This window comes from Procambarus clarkii, chromosome 71 (genome assembly GCF_040958095.1).
Source record: "Procambarus clarkii isolate CNS0578487 chromosome 71, FALCON_Pclarkii_2.0, whole genome shotgun sequence".
Lineage (NCBI taxonomy): Eukaryota > Metazoa > Arthropoda > Malacostraca > Decapoda > Cambaridae > Procambarus > Procambarus clarkii.
The window spans coordinates 18976366-18993128 of record NC_091220.1 but is presented as its reverse complement, the minus strand read 5'-3'; the positions used below and the strand labels follow the sequence as shown (position 1 = coordinate 18993128).

General features: G+C 43.1%; 1 protein-coding gene across 1 annotated transcript in view; it reads left to right on the top strand.

Moving 5' to 3' along the window:
• Nucleotides 1-5076: 5076 nt before the first annotated feature.
• Nucleotides 5077-16763, top strand: part of LOC123745635 (sodium- and chloride-dependent GABA transporter ine) — a 58202-nt gene continuing 46515 nt past the window's right edge. Inside the window, exon 1 of the mRNA XM_045726383.2 lies at nucleotides 5077-6677. Within this exon, the coding sequence (XP_045582339.1) occupies nucleotides 5194-6677 (1484 nt within the window). The 5' untranslated portion in view covers nucleotides 5077-5193. The remainder of the gene's footprint in view (nucleotides 6678-16763) is intronic.

Here is a 16763-nt window from a genome sequence, read left to right as displayed (position 1 = left end):
CTGGAGCAGAAAAACAAGTAAGAGTCGTATTTGGTAATCAATCTTCTATAATTTGATATAGAGTTCATTTTAAGCTACTGGATAACTCTAAATAGATTGCAAAATCTTTCACTAACTCCAGTCGCTAAATTTTGGATGCGTTTATATATGGATAATTGACAAACAGCTTTTACTTGTTGTTCTTCTTCCTATCTTATGCTTATCAATTATGTACCCTTTGGGTGATGCTAAAAATTGAGATAAATCCCTCAAAAGTCATACAAATGGCCCAAAACTGTAAACCTTTTCAAGTTAGGAACACTGAGTGTTCCAAGCAGGGATCACATGTATTTGCATGCATATTCCTTAAATACAGGTGCATGTGGTGGTATTGATTCAATCACTGGTTATCTCTAATGACTCGACCACTTGTTGATAAGGGCCTTCATCGCACACCCTTTTATTTCTACCACTCGCTGTCCTCAACAAGTTGTTCACCATTTGAGCAATGCAGCACATCATTTACTGTTAGAATTGTGCATATAATTCAACATTCATTGTGTCGGGGGGACAGGCAGACATGTTAAGTCATGCTACTAAAGCATGACTCCATCATTAGAACAATGAAGTACCATGAAGTACACCATTAGAGCAATGCGGCACATCATTTACTGTTAGAATTGTGCGTATAATTCAAAAATTCATTGTGTCGGGGGACAGGCAGACATGTTAAATCATGCTACTGAAGAAAGCCTCTTGCTGCGTTGACAGCACTTTAGCATTCCTTCACTTTTAATGTAGTTCCAGAGATATTGATCATCATATGCACATGTTAGCCTTATATCGAGGTCTTCCCAAGGTCAGGTTACTGACCCTTCCTTAGGATGCAACTCCTTAACAACCTAACTAGCTCCTATGTACTTATTTAGGTGAACAGGAGCATTAGGTGATATGAAACGAACCCAATTATTCCTGTCCCGCCCGAGATATAAACCCGGAAATCCCGAGTTTCAGTCTAGAAGGAATGCTACTGTAGATAAGTAGGGCATACATATGATTTGTTTTCTTATTTTTTTATTTTTTATTTTTGCCCCAAGGGGCGAGTTAATTAGGCAGCGTCACTCATCCTGTGAGTGAACACACCGCTATAGCAGCATGTACAATACTCCCCAATAGGAAGAAAACCCGCCGGGTTGTTCATCCTGTCACTTGTACCCAGACACAGCTGGGACTTGCTTATAACTGTCTCAAGTGAACAGCTTATCAAACAAAAAGATTAACATTCGTCAACCCTTAAAATCTTACGTTATCTTGCGGGTGCAAAATGGGGGGAACCTTTTAAGAACAGTATCTATATTTGACAAATAGTGTTTTCCTAACTCAAACAATGGGGGGTTTATTATTCTACACATATTTCTAATGACTCTTAGATGTCCACACTCTCTCAGGTAGTGGTCAAGGCGATGTCCATCACTCTCACCACAGATTCTGCAACTCTGCTGCTCAAAGGTTGTTTCCATTCCGAATCTCCATGGATATTTGTATCCAAGACGAATTCTCGCTATTACTGATATGAATTTATATTGCCATTCATCGCAGCTGTTTATCGTCTTTCAAAATAGGCTACCACGCACCTTTTGTTACATTATAAATAGGCATGAGAGGTGTATGTGGTGACAGTGCATACAGGATATGACCCAAGATTGAAGTTATCTATACCCTGACGGGTCCAACCACCTGCAGGTGCAAATATTACAATAACATTTAGGAACGCATTTCATGATAAAATCACTAATTAAGATTATGGTTGCTATGAGTTACCTCGAATTGATATAAACATCTCTAGGGTGTATCAATATCTAATCTACCAATAATATTAAGTGCAAAAGATTTGATTCCTATTTTGATTATGTAATTTATAATGTTCTAAGACTTAGTCAAATAGGCTACAAACAAAACACCATTGATTCCATATGGTAAAGTTGCTGTAGAATACGAAATTAACTTCTTTGTCAATTTTTATGCAGGGATATTCCTGCGTGGGCCCTAAGCCTCTGGCTGGCCCACTAAGTGTTGTTTGTTTCTGTTTTACTTGGGCGGAGTATGAGTATTTATGACTCGTATGGTCCCTTCAGTAAGATTTTGCCATATGTGTTTAACAACTTCTTCTGCTCTGTTGAATCTAAGTTGAAATGTGCTACTTGGAATTTTTAGTTCCGAGTAGCTGAATCTAAAACAAGAACAACATCAACAGCTAGAATAATACCTGAATTTGCCTGAAGGCCATTGTCTCTTTAGTGGCCTCGACGTGTATAGGAAGCCTATGGCTTGTCAAAGATTTTCCCATTGTGCCTGATGATTTTTTTCCGACTGGATTTTGAACCGAAGTAATGTTTTGGCCATTACAGCTTTGGTGGGTAGGCGGTTCCACTCATTTAAAACCCTATAGGTATATAAACATCGATCCTCCTTTTTTTATTATTATTTATACAAGAGTTCCTATATTTTCGTAAAGCCACTAGCACGCATAGCCTTTCGAGCAGGTCCTTAGTACTAATTTTCCCTGGAATACGACCCGCAAAATCGTTTAACAACCAGGTACCAATTCATTGCTGGGTGAACAGAGGTTACAGTTAAGGATTGGAACCCAGTCAATCCTCCCCGACCAGGATACGAACCTACACAAAAGGACTTGCGAAGCGCCGGGCGAGTGCTTTGTCACTGAGCCGTCATGTCTGGTGTTGAACTGAAATTGAAATAAGTTTATTGAGGTAAAATACACACAAAGGGATGAGGTAGCTCAAGCTATTCTCACCCCGTTCAGTACATCGTGTTAATACATACATAGACACACATCACAAACAATAAACATATTACCGAACATTCTGAGAGATAAATATATACATTCCTCCTTTACACAAGTATCATGTCTGGTGTGAGCCCATCCTCAGAGCAAATCCATTACCATGAGAAACCACACCCACCTCAAACAACCTGTATAGTTATCGATATTTGTGATGGTTTGAAAGCATATTATGGTTCCGGTAATAGTCTACATGTAACTGGCAAATGAACCTTTGTCCTAAACAGAAATTATGCTGACGTTATAACTTCATTATATTATAAGTCGTTAGTTTAAAATATAAAATGTATGCTGAAAACATTTTCCTTGAAGATTTTTTCTATAAACGGAATTCTTGGGTACACTGAAATAGTTTTAAATTCCACATTTCACATTATCATCACTAATGCACTGTATTAACATAACCAATCGTAGTGAAACCTAACCGAATCAAACGTTAACTTAAAGTAACCTTAACCCAACCTGACCATAGAAAGTAGATATTAGCACTATTTATGTAGTCATTCTTAATCCATTCCTGTGAGCGTATTTCCATGAAGTGACTCTTCGCCTTTCCAATGAATGCAATTTAAGCTTTGTTAATCCTTCTTCATATGAAAGATTTCTAATTTGGGGGATTAACTTTGTCGTCCTACGCTGGACGCGTTCTAGTTAATTTATATTCATTCTATAGGTCCATTCATACAGGGCAAGATGAACTACTGGTAACCTTGCCCTGTATGGTTAGGCTACTAACAAAAAACCATCCTGTGAGATGGAAATTTTCAGGATCATTGCTACCTTTCACCATCATGCTCTTGGTGATATTCCCAGTGATCATAGGACTTAGTAATCAAAATTTCTATGATCATAGGACTTTTGATTACTAACCATCCTGTGTAATGGGGATTTTTAGCATCACGTAGGTACTTGATACACTATGTGTGTCCTTTATATAGTCTAGGGTAGCAGCATATACGCAGATGTACGGTGTTAATACAAAAAAAAGCTAATAACAGTATCGTGAATGGACTAACAGTACAGTAACAAGGAACAAGTTACAGTTCCGTGGGTGAACTCGGCTAAGTGACAACTGATGATAAGACTGTCTCGATGTTATTGACCTAAATTAGGGTCCTAGTAGTTCAGTTGGGTTCGTTCTCGACCCAGAATCGGGAATTTTGCATTCGGCAGGACAGAAATAGTTGGGCGCGTTTCCTTTCACCTGGTGAACCTGTTCACCTAGCAGTATATATGTACCCAGGAGTTAGTGAGCTTGTTGTAAGGATGTATCCTAAGGTCAGTGGTTCGAAATTGTGGTTCGAATTTTAATCAAGCCTAACATATACACTATTAACAATATATATTACACTAGCTGCCTGTCCCCTGACACCATGAATTATTAAATCAAATGTGTTATATAAATAATAATAAAATAAATGTTTATTCAGGTAAGGTACATACATACAAGAGGTTTTACAAAAAATTATAGATTTATAGATAGAGCTAATACATACAATGCCTAAAGCCACTATATATATGATTGCAACCATAATGGATGATTGATATACGGTAAAAATATCAAATCAAATGTTTATTCAGGTAAAAGTACATACATAGAGGATTAATTACAAACATAATGTTGGATTTATAGACAGAGCTAGTACATGCAATACCTAAAGCCACTAGTACGCATATAGCGTTTCGGGCGCTATGTATAATAATACAAAACATAGATTTTAGACAAACTTTAGAGGAAGTAATTATTATGGAAGAATGAGATTGCGATGCTGGTATCCATGCAGTGTAGCAAGTTTCCCTACAGGATGATAAAAAAAAAATGTCGAGAAAGTTCCACCTCAAAATTGAAGTGGGTACACATCTACAATAAAAAAACATGCATAACCCGTATATAAATCTAAGCAATGTGTATGCGGTCATTACATTAGGCTCATGAACATGATACTGGCTAACTGTGGTGGTTGGTTACTGTGAGTTGCATCACATACATCAACTGTCTTCAGACACGAAGCTTTAAGGCAACCATTGAATATACTTTGTACCTGCTTACTGCAGGATATCTCTCTTTTTCTTTAGGCTTCCACAGTTCCTTCTAGTGTTTATGACATTGTTATAATGTATTATTTAGTTTGATGTGGTTATTTAATGTAATTAGAGGATGAAAGGAGGTATATAGGCAGGCCTTGGTGGTGTTCTCCGTAGCGGGGTTGGAGTTAGCACGGTCCCCGGGAGAGGGCAGCACGTCAGTGTTATGGTTGACAGTGGGAGGTGAACACTGGCGCAAGTGTCATGCAGTATACCTACCACGTGTGACGTGTTGAGCCTCTTAACTTGGTCACATTATCGGCACCATGCCTGAGGAAGAGGCCAGAGCTGATAATCGCGTTAAATGCGGCAGTAGAGAAAGGGTTGTGAGTGTAGGAGGGAAAGCATTGGTGTGTGCGAGTGAATCCCGTGTCTCGGGTAAGGACACCAGGACCGCTGACCCCGATAACTTGCCTCAGCTGGCCGCTCACCAGCTGCCACCTCCCACTACACACACTCAGAAACATAGTAATGAATTAGCGTGTGCACTCCAAGTGCACGCTGCTGAAGTGTGTAGAGTGAATGGTGACTGTAGGTATAAAACAGGTGACCACAGGCCGTACCTTGGATACAACCGTAATTCTCCAGATGTTTCGGCTAATGAAACCTCCGAGAAGAATAATAGAGCGACTTCAAGATACAAATTTTTTCTACCCACTGAGGAAGAGACTGGGTACAGTAGTGGGGGGGAAGGCGAGGAGGCTACCACTGTAACGTCGGCACCTGGGGCATGTGGCATTCCCACTCCTGGGGCATTTAACCCCCCTACCACCACCCTTCTGCCAGCAACGCCCCCAGACACATGTCCAACCGGGAGGCAGCTACAGGGACCTCATCATTTATTCACCATCGTTCCTGTTAATAGTAGTGAGCTGCACTCGGAGCACGGAGGTGAATCCGAGTCTTCGTTCCGTGCTTCACCCACCCCAGCCCACAATACAGACCAGGTCATCTGCCCCTACCTGACCCGAACTGCTGCCTCGCAAGCTGGCGCTCCGCACTCTACCTATAACACCAACTTAAGAGGGGCCGTCATGGGCCGACGGTTGCTTAACCCATACCAGGCCATGGCAGGTGCTAGTACAGGCCTCACATCCTATAACACCTATAGAACTACGGGATCAAGTTTAAGCCCGGCTTCCTATAACCCCTACCAGACTATGACGGGGGCTAGAATGAGCGCAACACACTATAACCCTTTCCAGGTCGTGTCCGGAACGGAAACGGACCCTTACAACCCCTACCACACCATCTCTGGTATGGTGCCATCTTCCTACCAGCGCTCAGAGTACGGTCTACAGCGAGTGCCTACCTATTCTCGCAGAGAATATGGTGTTGGTGGGTCGACGTGTTTTCAGACTCCGCCATATAATGGGGTGAGTGACGTACCACCATCCCTGGCGTCTGTGGTGATGCCTAGGGGACACATGTCCCCAGTGTCCCCTAATAAGAGTCCACTGGGTAAAGAATTAGGCAACCGGCCAGTAACGATAAACAGGGTATCCACCATGCCGGCCTACACTAATCTCAACCACTTGTCGCTGCGGCAGACGTCGAGTCCGCAAGAGAGCTTGGCCCGCCTCCCGCACCTCTCGCCAGAACAGCTTACGTTTCAGTCTATCAATCAGTTGACTGTGCGATCAGCGGGCGGCCTCAGCGTTGACGTAGGCAGCACTGACGGCCGCAACGTGACGGTACACGGAGCAGTCATCTCCCCGGAGCAGCTTCCCTTCATCCCATCAGTCGACAGGTAGCGTCGTCTCTTTCCCTCTCCACTAATCGTAGTCTAATTATTCATTATTTTTTGTTTCGTGGACAGCGGAAAACGTTATTCAAAGTTCTGACCTAAAATTAAAGGAAGGAAGGGAAGAAAAAACAGCTTAACAGTTACAGACTCGTGTAACTGTCAGTAAACTGTTAGTAAACTGTTGGTAATTTTAATGGGTTGAGCAACTGGGCCCCATGCAGTGTTGTTGGTTGTCAACAACACAAGATATGAGTAGTGTTTATACTGTAACTTCAAACAGTGGTCTGCACACAACCCAGGGACCCGGGTTAGAGGCCCGCTGTCGAAAAGAGAAGGTCGGGCATATTTTCTTTCACCTCAAGCCACTGTTCACCTTGGGATCGTATGCAACACACTCCTAAATTTGAACATGATGCTGTTGATTTCGTTATTTATAAAAAAAACATTTAAATTGGTTTATTTCTAATAATATTATATTATGGACATGAATTACTGACTTTGTTAGGTTAGGTATATACCGTCCCCGCGGCCCGGTCCTTGACCAGGCCTCGTTTTTGTTACACATGCCCAGGAAGCAGCCCGTAGCAGCTGTCTAACTCTCACTAGATACCTATTTACTGCTAAGTGAACAAGAGCATCAGGATGAAAGAAACTGCCCATTTCCGCCTCCTCCGCGGAGGCGTTAGGTTAGGTAGGTAGGTTAGGTTTGGTCATTTTATACGTAAGTAATTGTAACTCAAAAAATTATATGATATAGTTCAAAATGTTACTTGGTACAGAAGCGGGGCAAGTAGCACGGGCTATGGTCAGTCCATAGAAGACTTACTTGGTACAGGAGCGGGGCAAGTAGCACGGGCTATGGTGAGTCCATAGAGGACTTACTTGGTACAGAAGCGGGGCAAGTAGCACGGGCTATGGTCAGTCCATAGAGGACTTACTTGGTACAGGAGCGGGGCAAGTAGCACGGGCTATGGTCAGTCCATAGAAGACTTACTTGGTACAGGAGCGGGGCAAGTAGCACGGGCTATGGTGAGTCCATAGAGGACTTACTTGGTACAGGAGCGGGGCAAGTAGCACGGGCTATGGTCAGTCCATAGAAGACTTACTTGGTACAGGAGCGGGGCAAGTAGCACGGGCTATGGTGAGTCCATAGAGGACTTACTTGGTACAGGAGCGGGGAAAGTAGCACGGGCTATGGTGAGCCCGTAGTGGAAGTTGCAAGTGTTTCTCTCTCCGACTTCGTTATTTCCTCTAAACAACCTCTTGTGTGGGAACCATATCGGACACCTCGGTATAAATTATCGTAATCTTTGTAATTCTCTTCTTAATATTTGAGAGGAAAACAAGTGAATTTCTAAAACATTATTATTCCTTTGTGAATGTATTCTTTGGTGTAAAGAATAATGCGAAAAGCATTTGCACTCATTTCTTAATTTAATTTTACCACAATTGACTTTATTGGGAGGATAGTGTGATGCTAGAAATCTATCCTCTATAAAATCTAGAGCTACATTTATAAACCCTCTGGAGTTGTCAGCATCAACTCTATTTATTATACCAGACCAGGGTTAGTTTCCCCAGCTTATCATTATCATCTGACCTTGACAAGTGGTGCTTCATCAGGGCCTGGGAACATGTGAAGGTTCAGTTTTTACATTTGTTTACCCATTTCTTCCCTAAGAATTAATATTTTTATTCCTTCACTTCCTCTATAAATGTTATCAGATATAGTGGGAGAAGAATGACACTAATCTAATAAAGAGCCAGATAAAAGACTTATCACAATACCACCCATTTCCTCTTCATTATCTGATGAGGTTTTTGAAGTATCAGTTGCTATTAGTAATATTATAAGCTTGATTAAAAATAAAACAGCACACAATTTATTTAAATTATTAGGGGGGATATTTTCACAAATTCGATGTTGTAAACTTCATTTACAGCTAATATTAAGGTCAGTGAAAACATCAGAAGATCGGTATTAAGTCCAAGGCAAAATCAATGCAGCCGCATGCATTTTTTCAGGAATATTGACATTTAGAAATTATAGATAAATCTTATGTCAGCTGATTAGAGCAAAATAGCCTACTTATTAAGTGTTGGTGTTAAGTAGGCTTTACAGGCAGTAATTGTAATTACACGACTTGATAATGATCAAGGAAGGACCTAAGCGTCGTTAATTCATCTTCTGATTTGTAGATTGGGTGTCTAATCTTCAACCACGTTATCGTGACTCATCGTCTGCATCAGTGTTTGGGAGAGGGAGCGCTCCTTGACCAGAGTCTGGCTTTAGGCATTGTACTTCGCTTCAAATCATAGCTTGAGGGAGGTATAGTAATTTGGAAGAGTTTTCCAAATAATAAAAAAAGGGATGACACCTTAGTGGCTCCTTTTTTTTTGGCCCCGGAAAATGGACACCTTAGCGGTCCTCTTTTTTTAGGGGGGGGGGAGGGTTCGCTAATGTCTTAAAGGTTTCTTATGGGAAAATTCAAGGCGAAAGGGTCCGCTCAGGTCTTAAAGGTTTCTTATGAGGAAAATAATTTCTGAGATCTTAGATAAACAGATATTTTAGACTATACTTTTAAGTAGAATCTTAACTTTCAAACGAGTATATTTCTATATAACTGAAAAATTACGCTGCAACATCAGACACTATTAATTAATAACTGGCCTACCCCTCCCCCCCCCCCCCTGTGCCACCTTACCTCACACTACGAGGTAAATTTACTCCTTTGAAGCCATTACGGGCTCACCATAGCCCGTGCTACATGGACACTTGGTTCTGAGTAGCTAACGAAGTAGTAGCATGAAGCCATATATTTGGCGGAGACACGTCTGACGTTATCAACAGCGACATTTTTTCATTTTATAATTTTGAAAGGGATGTACCGCACTGTGTATGAATACGCACGTCTTCATTCTCCATGCGGCACGGGTCTTCATTCTCCATGCGGCACGGGTCTTCATTCTCCATGCGGCACGGGTCTTCATTCTCCATGCGGCACGGGTCTTCATTCTCCATGCGGCACGGGTCTTCATTCTCCATGCGGCACGGGTCTTCATTCTCCATGCGGCACGTGCCTCATTCACCATGCGGCACGGGTCTTCATTCTCCATGCGGCACGGGTCTTCATTCACCATGCGGCACGGGTCTTCATTCACCATGCGGCACGGGTCTTCATTCACCATGCGGCACGGGTCTTCATTCACCATGCGGCACGGGTCTTCATTCTCCATGCGGCACGGGTCTTCATTCTCCATGCGGCACGGGTCTTCATTCTCCATGCAGCACGTGCCTCATTCACCATGCGGCACGGGTCTTCATTCTCCATGCGGCACGGGTCTTCATTCACCATGCGGCACGGGTCTTCATTCACCATGCGGCACGGGTCTTCATTCACCATGCGGCACGGGTCTTCATTCTCCATGCGGCACGGGTCTTCATTCTCCATGCGGCACGGGTCTTCATTCACCATGCGGCACGGGACTTCATTCTCCATGCGGCACGGGTCTTCATTCTCCATGCGGCACGTGCTTCATTCACCATGCGGCACGTGCTTCATTCACCATGCGGCACGTGCTTCATTCACCATGCGGCACGGGTCTTCATTCACCATGCGGCACGGGTCTTCATTCACCATGCGGCACGGGTCTTCATTCACCATGCGGCACGTGCTTCATTCACCATGCGGCACGTGCTTCATTCACCATGCGGCACGGGTCTTCATTCATCATGCGGCACGGGTCTTCATTCATCATGCGGCACGGGTCTTCATTCATCATGCGGCACGTGCTTCATTCCCCATGTGGCACGTGTTCACGATATATTTTCGTGAATAAATCCCCCCCCCCCCCCCGCTACAGCTGTTGGGTCAGACCCTTGAATGACGTAAAAATGCAACAGTTTAGCCTAACCAGAAACGTACGCACCCAAACAGCCTACCTAACCTGTCGAGTCCAATGCATAGAAAACGTGAGATATTTGTGAGCCGTTTGTTAATAGGCTGCTTTTGTAACGTTGGTTACGAGAACGTTACGAGAACGTTACGAGAACGTTACGAGAACGTTACGAGAACGTTACGAGAACGTTACGAGAACGTTACGAGAACGTTATGATAACGTTACGAGAACGTTACGATAACGTAGAAGACAAAAGCGCCCTCCTGTATTTGTTCAACTGTTACCCAACACAAACAATACTTTTTAATATATTAATGTGACCTGCGCAGGATGATGCAAGGCGAGTCGTTGGGAATAACAAACAGGGGTGATGTGTAGTCATTATGTGTAATTACGACGGGTGATTGTTGCTCAACTAGGCTTTGCAATATATCGTAATGCTTCCTTTAACACTACGAGGCCAGAGAGCGCTACGCTAACTACATATTACTGTGTATCTGTGTATTTACGTAGATAGGTTAGCTTGGCATTTTTAAAAGCACCGAATCACCTGTGGTTGTTCAATAAATCGCTGAGCTATATGTTTAACACATCTCTAACCCTGTCCATGGAGGACAGAAGCAAATGTATATATGCTGGTTAGCATTGTAAATGTGTGGCTACGTCTGTGGTAGAAAATAATAATAATAAACTACATATTACAGTAGATTCGTATTCTCTTGTCACAACTGTAGAGGTCAAAATGGTTTCACGTTACTTAGAGCAAGAGATATACGGCTGCCTTTCAAATGTTTGTCACAGTATAGGATATATAGAGGGGAACGTCAGTCGAAGTTTGCAATAGAGAACTTTAAAAGTTTCTTTGAGCGTTACCGGATCAACCTGGTTGTGATGGCTTTGTAGGCTATAAGCATGAACAAGACTGGCCTTAGACCAAGCAAGGATAGAAGAGCTATCGAAATTATCTACAGGTAAACCTCACGTAAATATGCGGGTTATCTTGAGGTTATCTTGAGATGATTTCGGGGCTTTTAGTGTCCCCGCGGCCCGGTCCTCGACCATGCCTCCACCCCCAGGAAGCAGCCCGTGACAGCTGACTAACACCCAGGTACCTATTTTACTGCTAGGTAACAGGGGCATAAGGTGCAAGAAACTCTGCCCATTGTTTCTCGCCAGCGCCTGGGATTAAACCCAGGACCAAAAGTCCAGTGCGCTGTCCGCTCGGCCGACCGGCTCACTGTGGTGGGCTTGGCTACAAGAAATGCCACGCACTGTGGAAAGGGGTTTCATTCTGAAATAATTGGGCGGCTGCTGAATTAACGAGAATTGTAATCAATGTTAATGGGGTGAATGAGTACAGCCTAAGGTTCAACACTCATCATGGGGGTTCATGGTGATTGTTGAGTTCATGATGAGTAGATGACTTTAGGTGCGTTGGGGTTTTGTGTAGACTTGGGTTAGTGAAGAGCGTACTTGCCAAGTTGTGCTTGCGGGGGGTTGAGCTTCGGCTCTTTGGTCCCGCCTCTCAATTGGTGTACAGTACATGTTCCTGAACCTATTGAGATCTTATCATATCTTCATTTGAAACTGTGTATGGAGTCTGTCTCTACAACTTCACATTTAGCGCATGCCATGCCCAGCAGACCCCGTGGCGCAGTGGTAAAGCACTCGCCCGGAACTTCGTGAGCGCTTTCGCCTCAGTTCGTATCCTGGCCGAGAAGTATTGACTGGGCTCTAACCCTTAACTGTAGCCTCTGCTCACCCAGCAGTGAATGGGTACCTGGTTGCTAAACGATTTGGCGGGTCGTATTCCGAGGAAAATTAGGATTAATTAAGGACCTGCCTGAAACGCTGTGTGCGTTGGTGGCTTTACAAGAATGTAAGAATTCTTGTATATTGAAATGAATAAATAATAAAATTTTTTGTTTTGACTACTGACATAGAAATAATTATTTCTAATGTCTGTGGCTCATTTGAATACTCGATTTCCATCTGTGTACCCTCGTTCGAGTACCACCCAACGCTGAAATGGTCTGTCTTTGTAACTCCTGCCTCCTAGTTCTGGGACCAGTATGGTGGCATACTTCTGAACTTTCTCCAACTTCGTCATGTGGTTGACTTGATGTAGACTGCACGCCGGAGCCGCATATTCCATTACTGGTTTGAAATGTGATATACAGTATGATTCCACGCACTTTTTATTATTAACACATTTAGGTACATCTGCATTTGTGCAGCTACGCAAAACTATATGAAGGCTATAAGACTATATGCTACTCAAGACTATATGTTCAGCATGTAAAAAAATTTATCTGACGTGTTTCAGATAGAGGCAACGGATCTGGCTAGTGTGTGGAAAGCCTCGCCTTGGGCTATAATAGGTGGGTGATTCCATGCACCCACCATGCTTGGTGGGTGCATGGAATCACTTTTGGGTCTTTGGAGAATTTATGAATGCGTCTGTGGGGTCGACGGCTGGATGTAATGGACCCGAGTCGAGGACGGGATGACTAACGAGTTCAAGCTCAATTCAAATATCATTTGTTTATATAGTTTGGGGCAGCCCATCCTCACATAAAAAGATCCAAGCTCGTTAATCCAGCTGCCAAACCCACTGTTTATGAATGAAAAACGGTTTACACACGACTCGCAACTGATGACGTCTGAACACTTCCGGAACAAGTACTTTGCTCACGTCCTCTGTTCGAACCACAATTCTGTAAATGCTTCACCCACGTTCTTCAAATACAAATAATCGCCAACAAAACCTAAACATCTAACCTAACCCTAACTATATATCGAATTTTTAGGTATAATAATATTTTTATATATGAGAACAAATCAATTTTTAATACCCAGTATGTTAAAATTGATGAATGCGTCTGGGGAGGCCGGCCGCTGCTTTAAACAGCCTAGTGTGAGAACGGGTTGTCTGAGGACGGGCTGGCAAGTTAGGTGTAAAGTGTTTTTCATTGATAAACACTGGGCATGGCGGCTGGATTAACGGACTTTTAGCCATTGTTTATGTGGACGGGCTACTGGGAGGGTGTGGGTTTGGGTTCTTGGTGGGTGAATGTTGGGTTAAAGTCTCGGTGGGTGGGTGTGGTTTTAGGTTCATAATGTTTACTATAGTGGCGAGGGCGTGGTAGGGGTTCTTCCTGTCCTCCTTGCTAGATACGCCACTGATAATCATAGATAACACGTTAACAAAGCTTGATAACGCTTTCCCACCTCCCCCCAGTCAGCAAGTATACAAGATCCGCCGACCCAGCCAGTATTTACTAGTTACGATGCTGTCTAAATGTTTTGTTCATTCTGAATATTTTTATTTATATATTGGGGGTACTATCTCTGTTGTTGGGTGATTGTAGGAACCCCTCAGTCTAGAAGAAGAGTATTGTATATACAATACCCTGTGGGGGGGGGGGGGGGGGGGGGCCGTCACGTCTTCTCCTACAACCTTCTTTTTATATTTGTAGTTGGCTATTGAAATTCTGCATGTAATATGTAACTTTACCATTGTAAGCGCCAGTTTACATTTTGATATAAGTCTACATACCAGAGTAAGGGGGAATAATGCCTTGTAGTTTCAACAGGAATGTTTATATTTCTTCTAAATGGTTGTCTAGTAATAGCTTGATGCCTCCTTTGCATGATGCGAGTTGCAGCATTTTATAGACGGTAATAATGTAGTGAATCATTCAGCACTAGGTAATTTGCAGATGGAGTTGTGTCATGTCCATAACTGCTTGACCAGAGATTGCCCAGTTTTAGCTTCGAGTTTGAATTCATCTTGTTGGCCTAGTGAAGTACTCATCTAGTTGTATTCGCCAGGTTGTGCTTGCGTGGGTTGAGCTTTGTCTCTTTGATCCCGCCTTTCGACTATCAATCAAGTACAGGCGTAGGTTGCTAAACCTTCATTGCCGGCTTTGCGATTCGTGAGATTTTGAGAGCGTCCTCATGCATTGCCTGGTGTTGAGATTCGTGAGATTTTGAGAGCGTCCTCATGCATTGCCTGGTGTTGAGATTCGTGAGATTTTGAGAGCGTCCTCATGCATTGCCTGGTGTTGAGATTCGTGAGATTTTGAGAGCGTCCTCATGCATTGCCTGGTGTTGAGATTCGTGAGATTTTGAGAGCGTCCTCATGCATTGCCTGGTGTTGAGATTCGTGAGATTTTGAGAGCGTCCTCATGCATTGCCTGGTGTTGAGATTCGTGAGATTTTGAGAGCGTCCTCATGCATTGCCTGGTGTTGAGATTCGTGAGATTTTGAGAGCGTCCTCATGCATTGCCTGGTGTTGAGATTCGTGAGATTTTGAGAGCGTCCTCATGCATTGCCTGGTGTTGAGATTCGTGAGATTTTGAGAGCGTCCTCATGCATTGCTTAGTGTTGAGTAAACTTGACAACAGCCCTGCCAAATCGGAGAGGTGTAGCAACCTCGGCATGTGTGTAAACAGACACGAGCCACAACAAAGACCACTATCATTGTGACCACGAGTCTTCGCCTAGCCTCTCGAGGTTATAGCCCAAGGCGAGGCTTTCCACACTAGCCAGATCCGTTGCCTCTATCTGAAACACGTCAGATAAAATTTTGCCTTTGTCAGGGCTAAAGTTACAGGAATAGGTGAGGGACGGAGAGAAGACCCCAGGGACAGTACTGTCTAATGTACTGTCCCTGGGGTCAGTAATGTAGGACCCAGAAACAGGGAAAATGATCTGTCGTCCGAGGAACACATGAACCAAACAAAGTCTCCAGCATCCTTCAAGTGCTGGTAAAATATTAGTGTAGCCTTCTGGAACCCCAGACAGAGGCCTTGAAAACCCCATACTGCAAATAGTTTAGGTAAGATCAACCCATAAGTATGCAGTTCCAACATGGAGTTCACATTTAACAAATCATAAAGTAAAACTCGATAAGTAGAGAGATAAGCGTTCAGACTTTTCCCAGAGCTGAGGTGGCTTGTGTTCAGTGAGAGCCACAGTGAACGCTCCACGTTGGATGATAATAGACAATTGAGGGGAGATACAACAACTATGTACAATATATTCAGATTTAAGAGAATTGACCGACAAAGAAGCAATTTAATAGTAAAAAGCAGCGACAGAACTGAAGACTGGTGTGGTAGCTAGCCGACGAGACGCCAAGATCGAGGACTGATGGCAGCTAAGGCGACTTGACGACGCCTGGACAAACTTTTCACTCTAAATGCGTCACACAGAGGTATTAGGCTGCAAGATGATACCGTCCATGAAAAATTCAACGAGCAGCTTCCAAAGAAAAAACGAGAAACGTGTGGAGTGAATGTAACTGACCAGGAGATAGAACGACGGAGCCTAGTGAGCTGTTGCTTGACCTTGTAAAACATATATTCTACACCATAACCACTTTGCCAAAAGTGGTAAATACAATCTGTTGGACGCGGGTGCTCGCAGCTTAAATTATGACTCACAGCCTGGTTGATCAGGTATTCTTGGAAGGTGTTATGTTCCTTGTGTGTAGCGGGAGTGTTGGAAAAAGTTTCGGGCCTTTGATGTTGATAGTTAACTCAGTGTACCTATTGCACCTATGCTTTTCAACGGGGGTATTCTGCACATCCTGCCATGCCTCCTGGTCTCCTGGTTATTTGTGTGTACAAATTTGGAGCCCGTTCCTCTAATATTTTCTGTGTGTGGAGTATTGTGTATCTCTTCCACCTGCACTCTATGGAATACAAATTTAAACATTTTAAGCGTTTTTTAATGTTCTATTGAGTGGATTCTAGCAGTAAAAGATCTGTTCTGCAGCTATGAATGTGGTTGTTAGTGTGCAACAATATTCCACCCTAGAGAGCATTAGTGTGTTAGTGTCATCATTGGTGTGACATTTCTTGCTTGAAAGGTTCTTGTTATCCAAAATGTCTTTTTTTTTGCAGTTCTGACAGCTTTGTTATTGTGTTCTGTCGTTAAAAGTATGGTCTTCCGACATCATTATTCCTAAAGTTTTTACATTGGTTTTTCTTTCAATAGTGAGGTCTGGCTGCATTTTATGTGATTTCCTTTTTGATATTTTTTTTCCATAGCGCAGTAGCTGGAACTAAACAAATCATAGTGTTTTTTATACTGGTGCTTTCAGGCCTTTGCGAGTCAGTAATTTCTCCTATTAGACCCGAGTATTTGGAACAATATAGTCTTGACAACAGAGATGGTGGA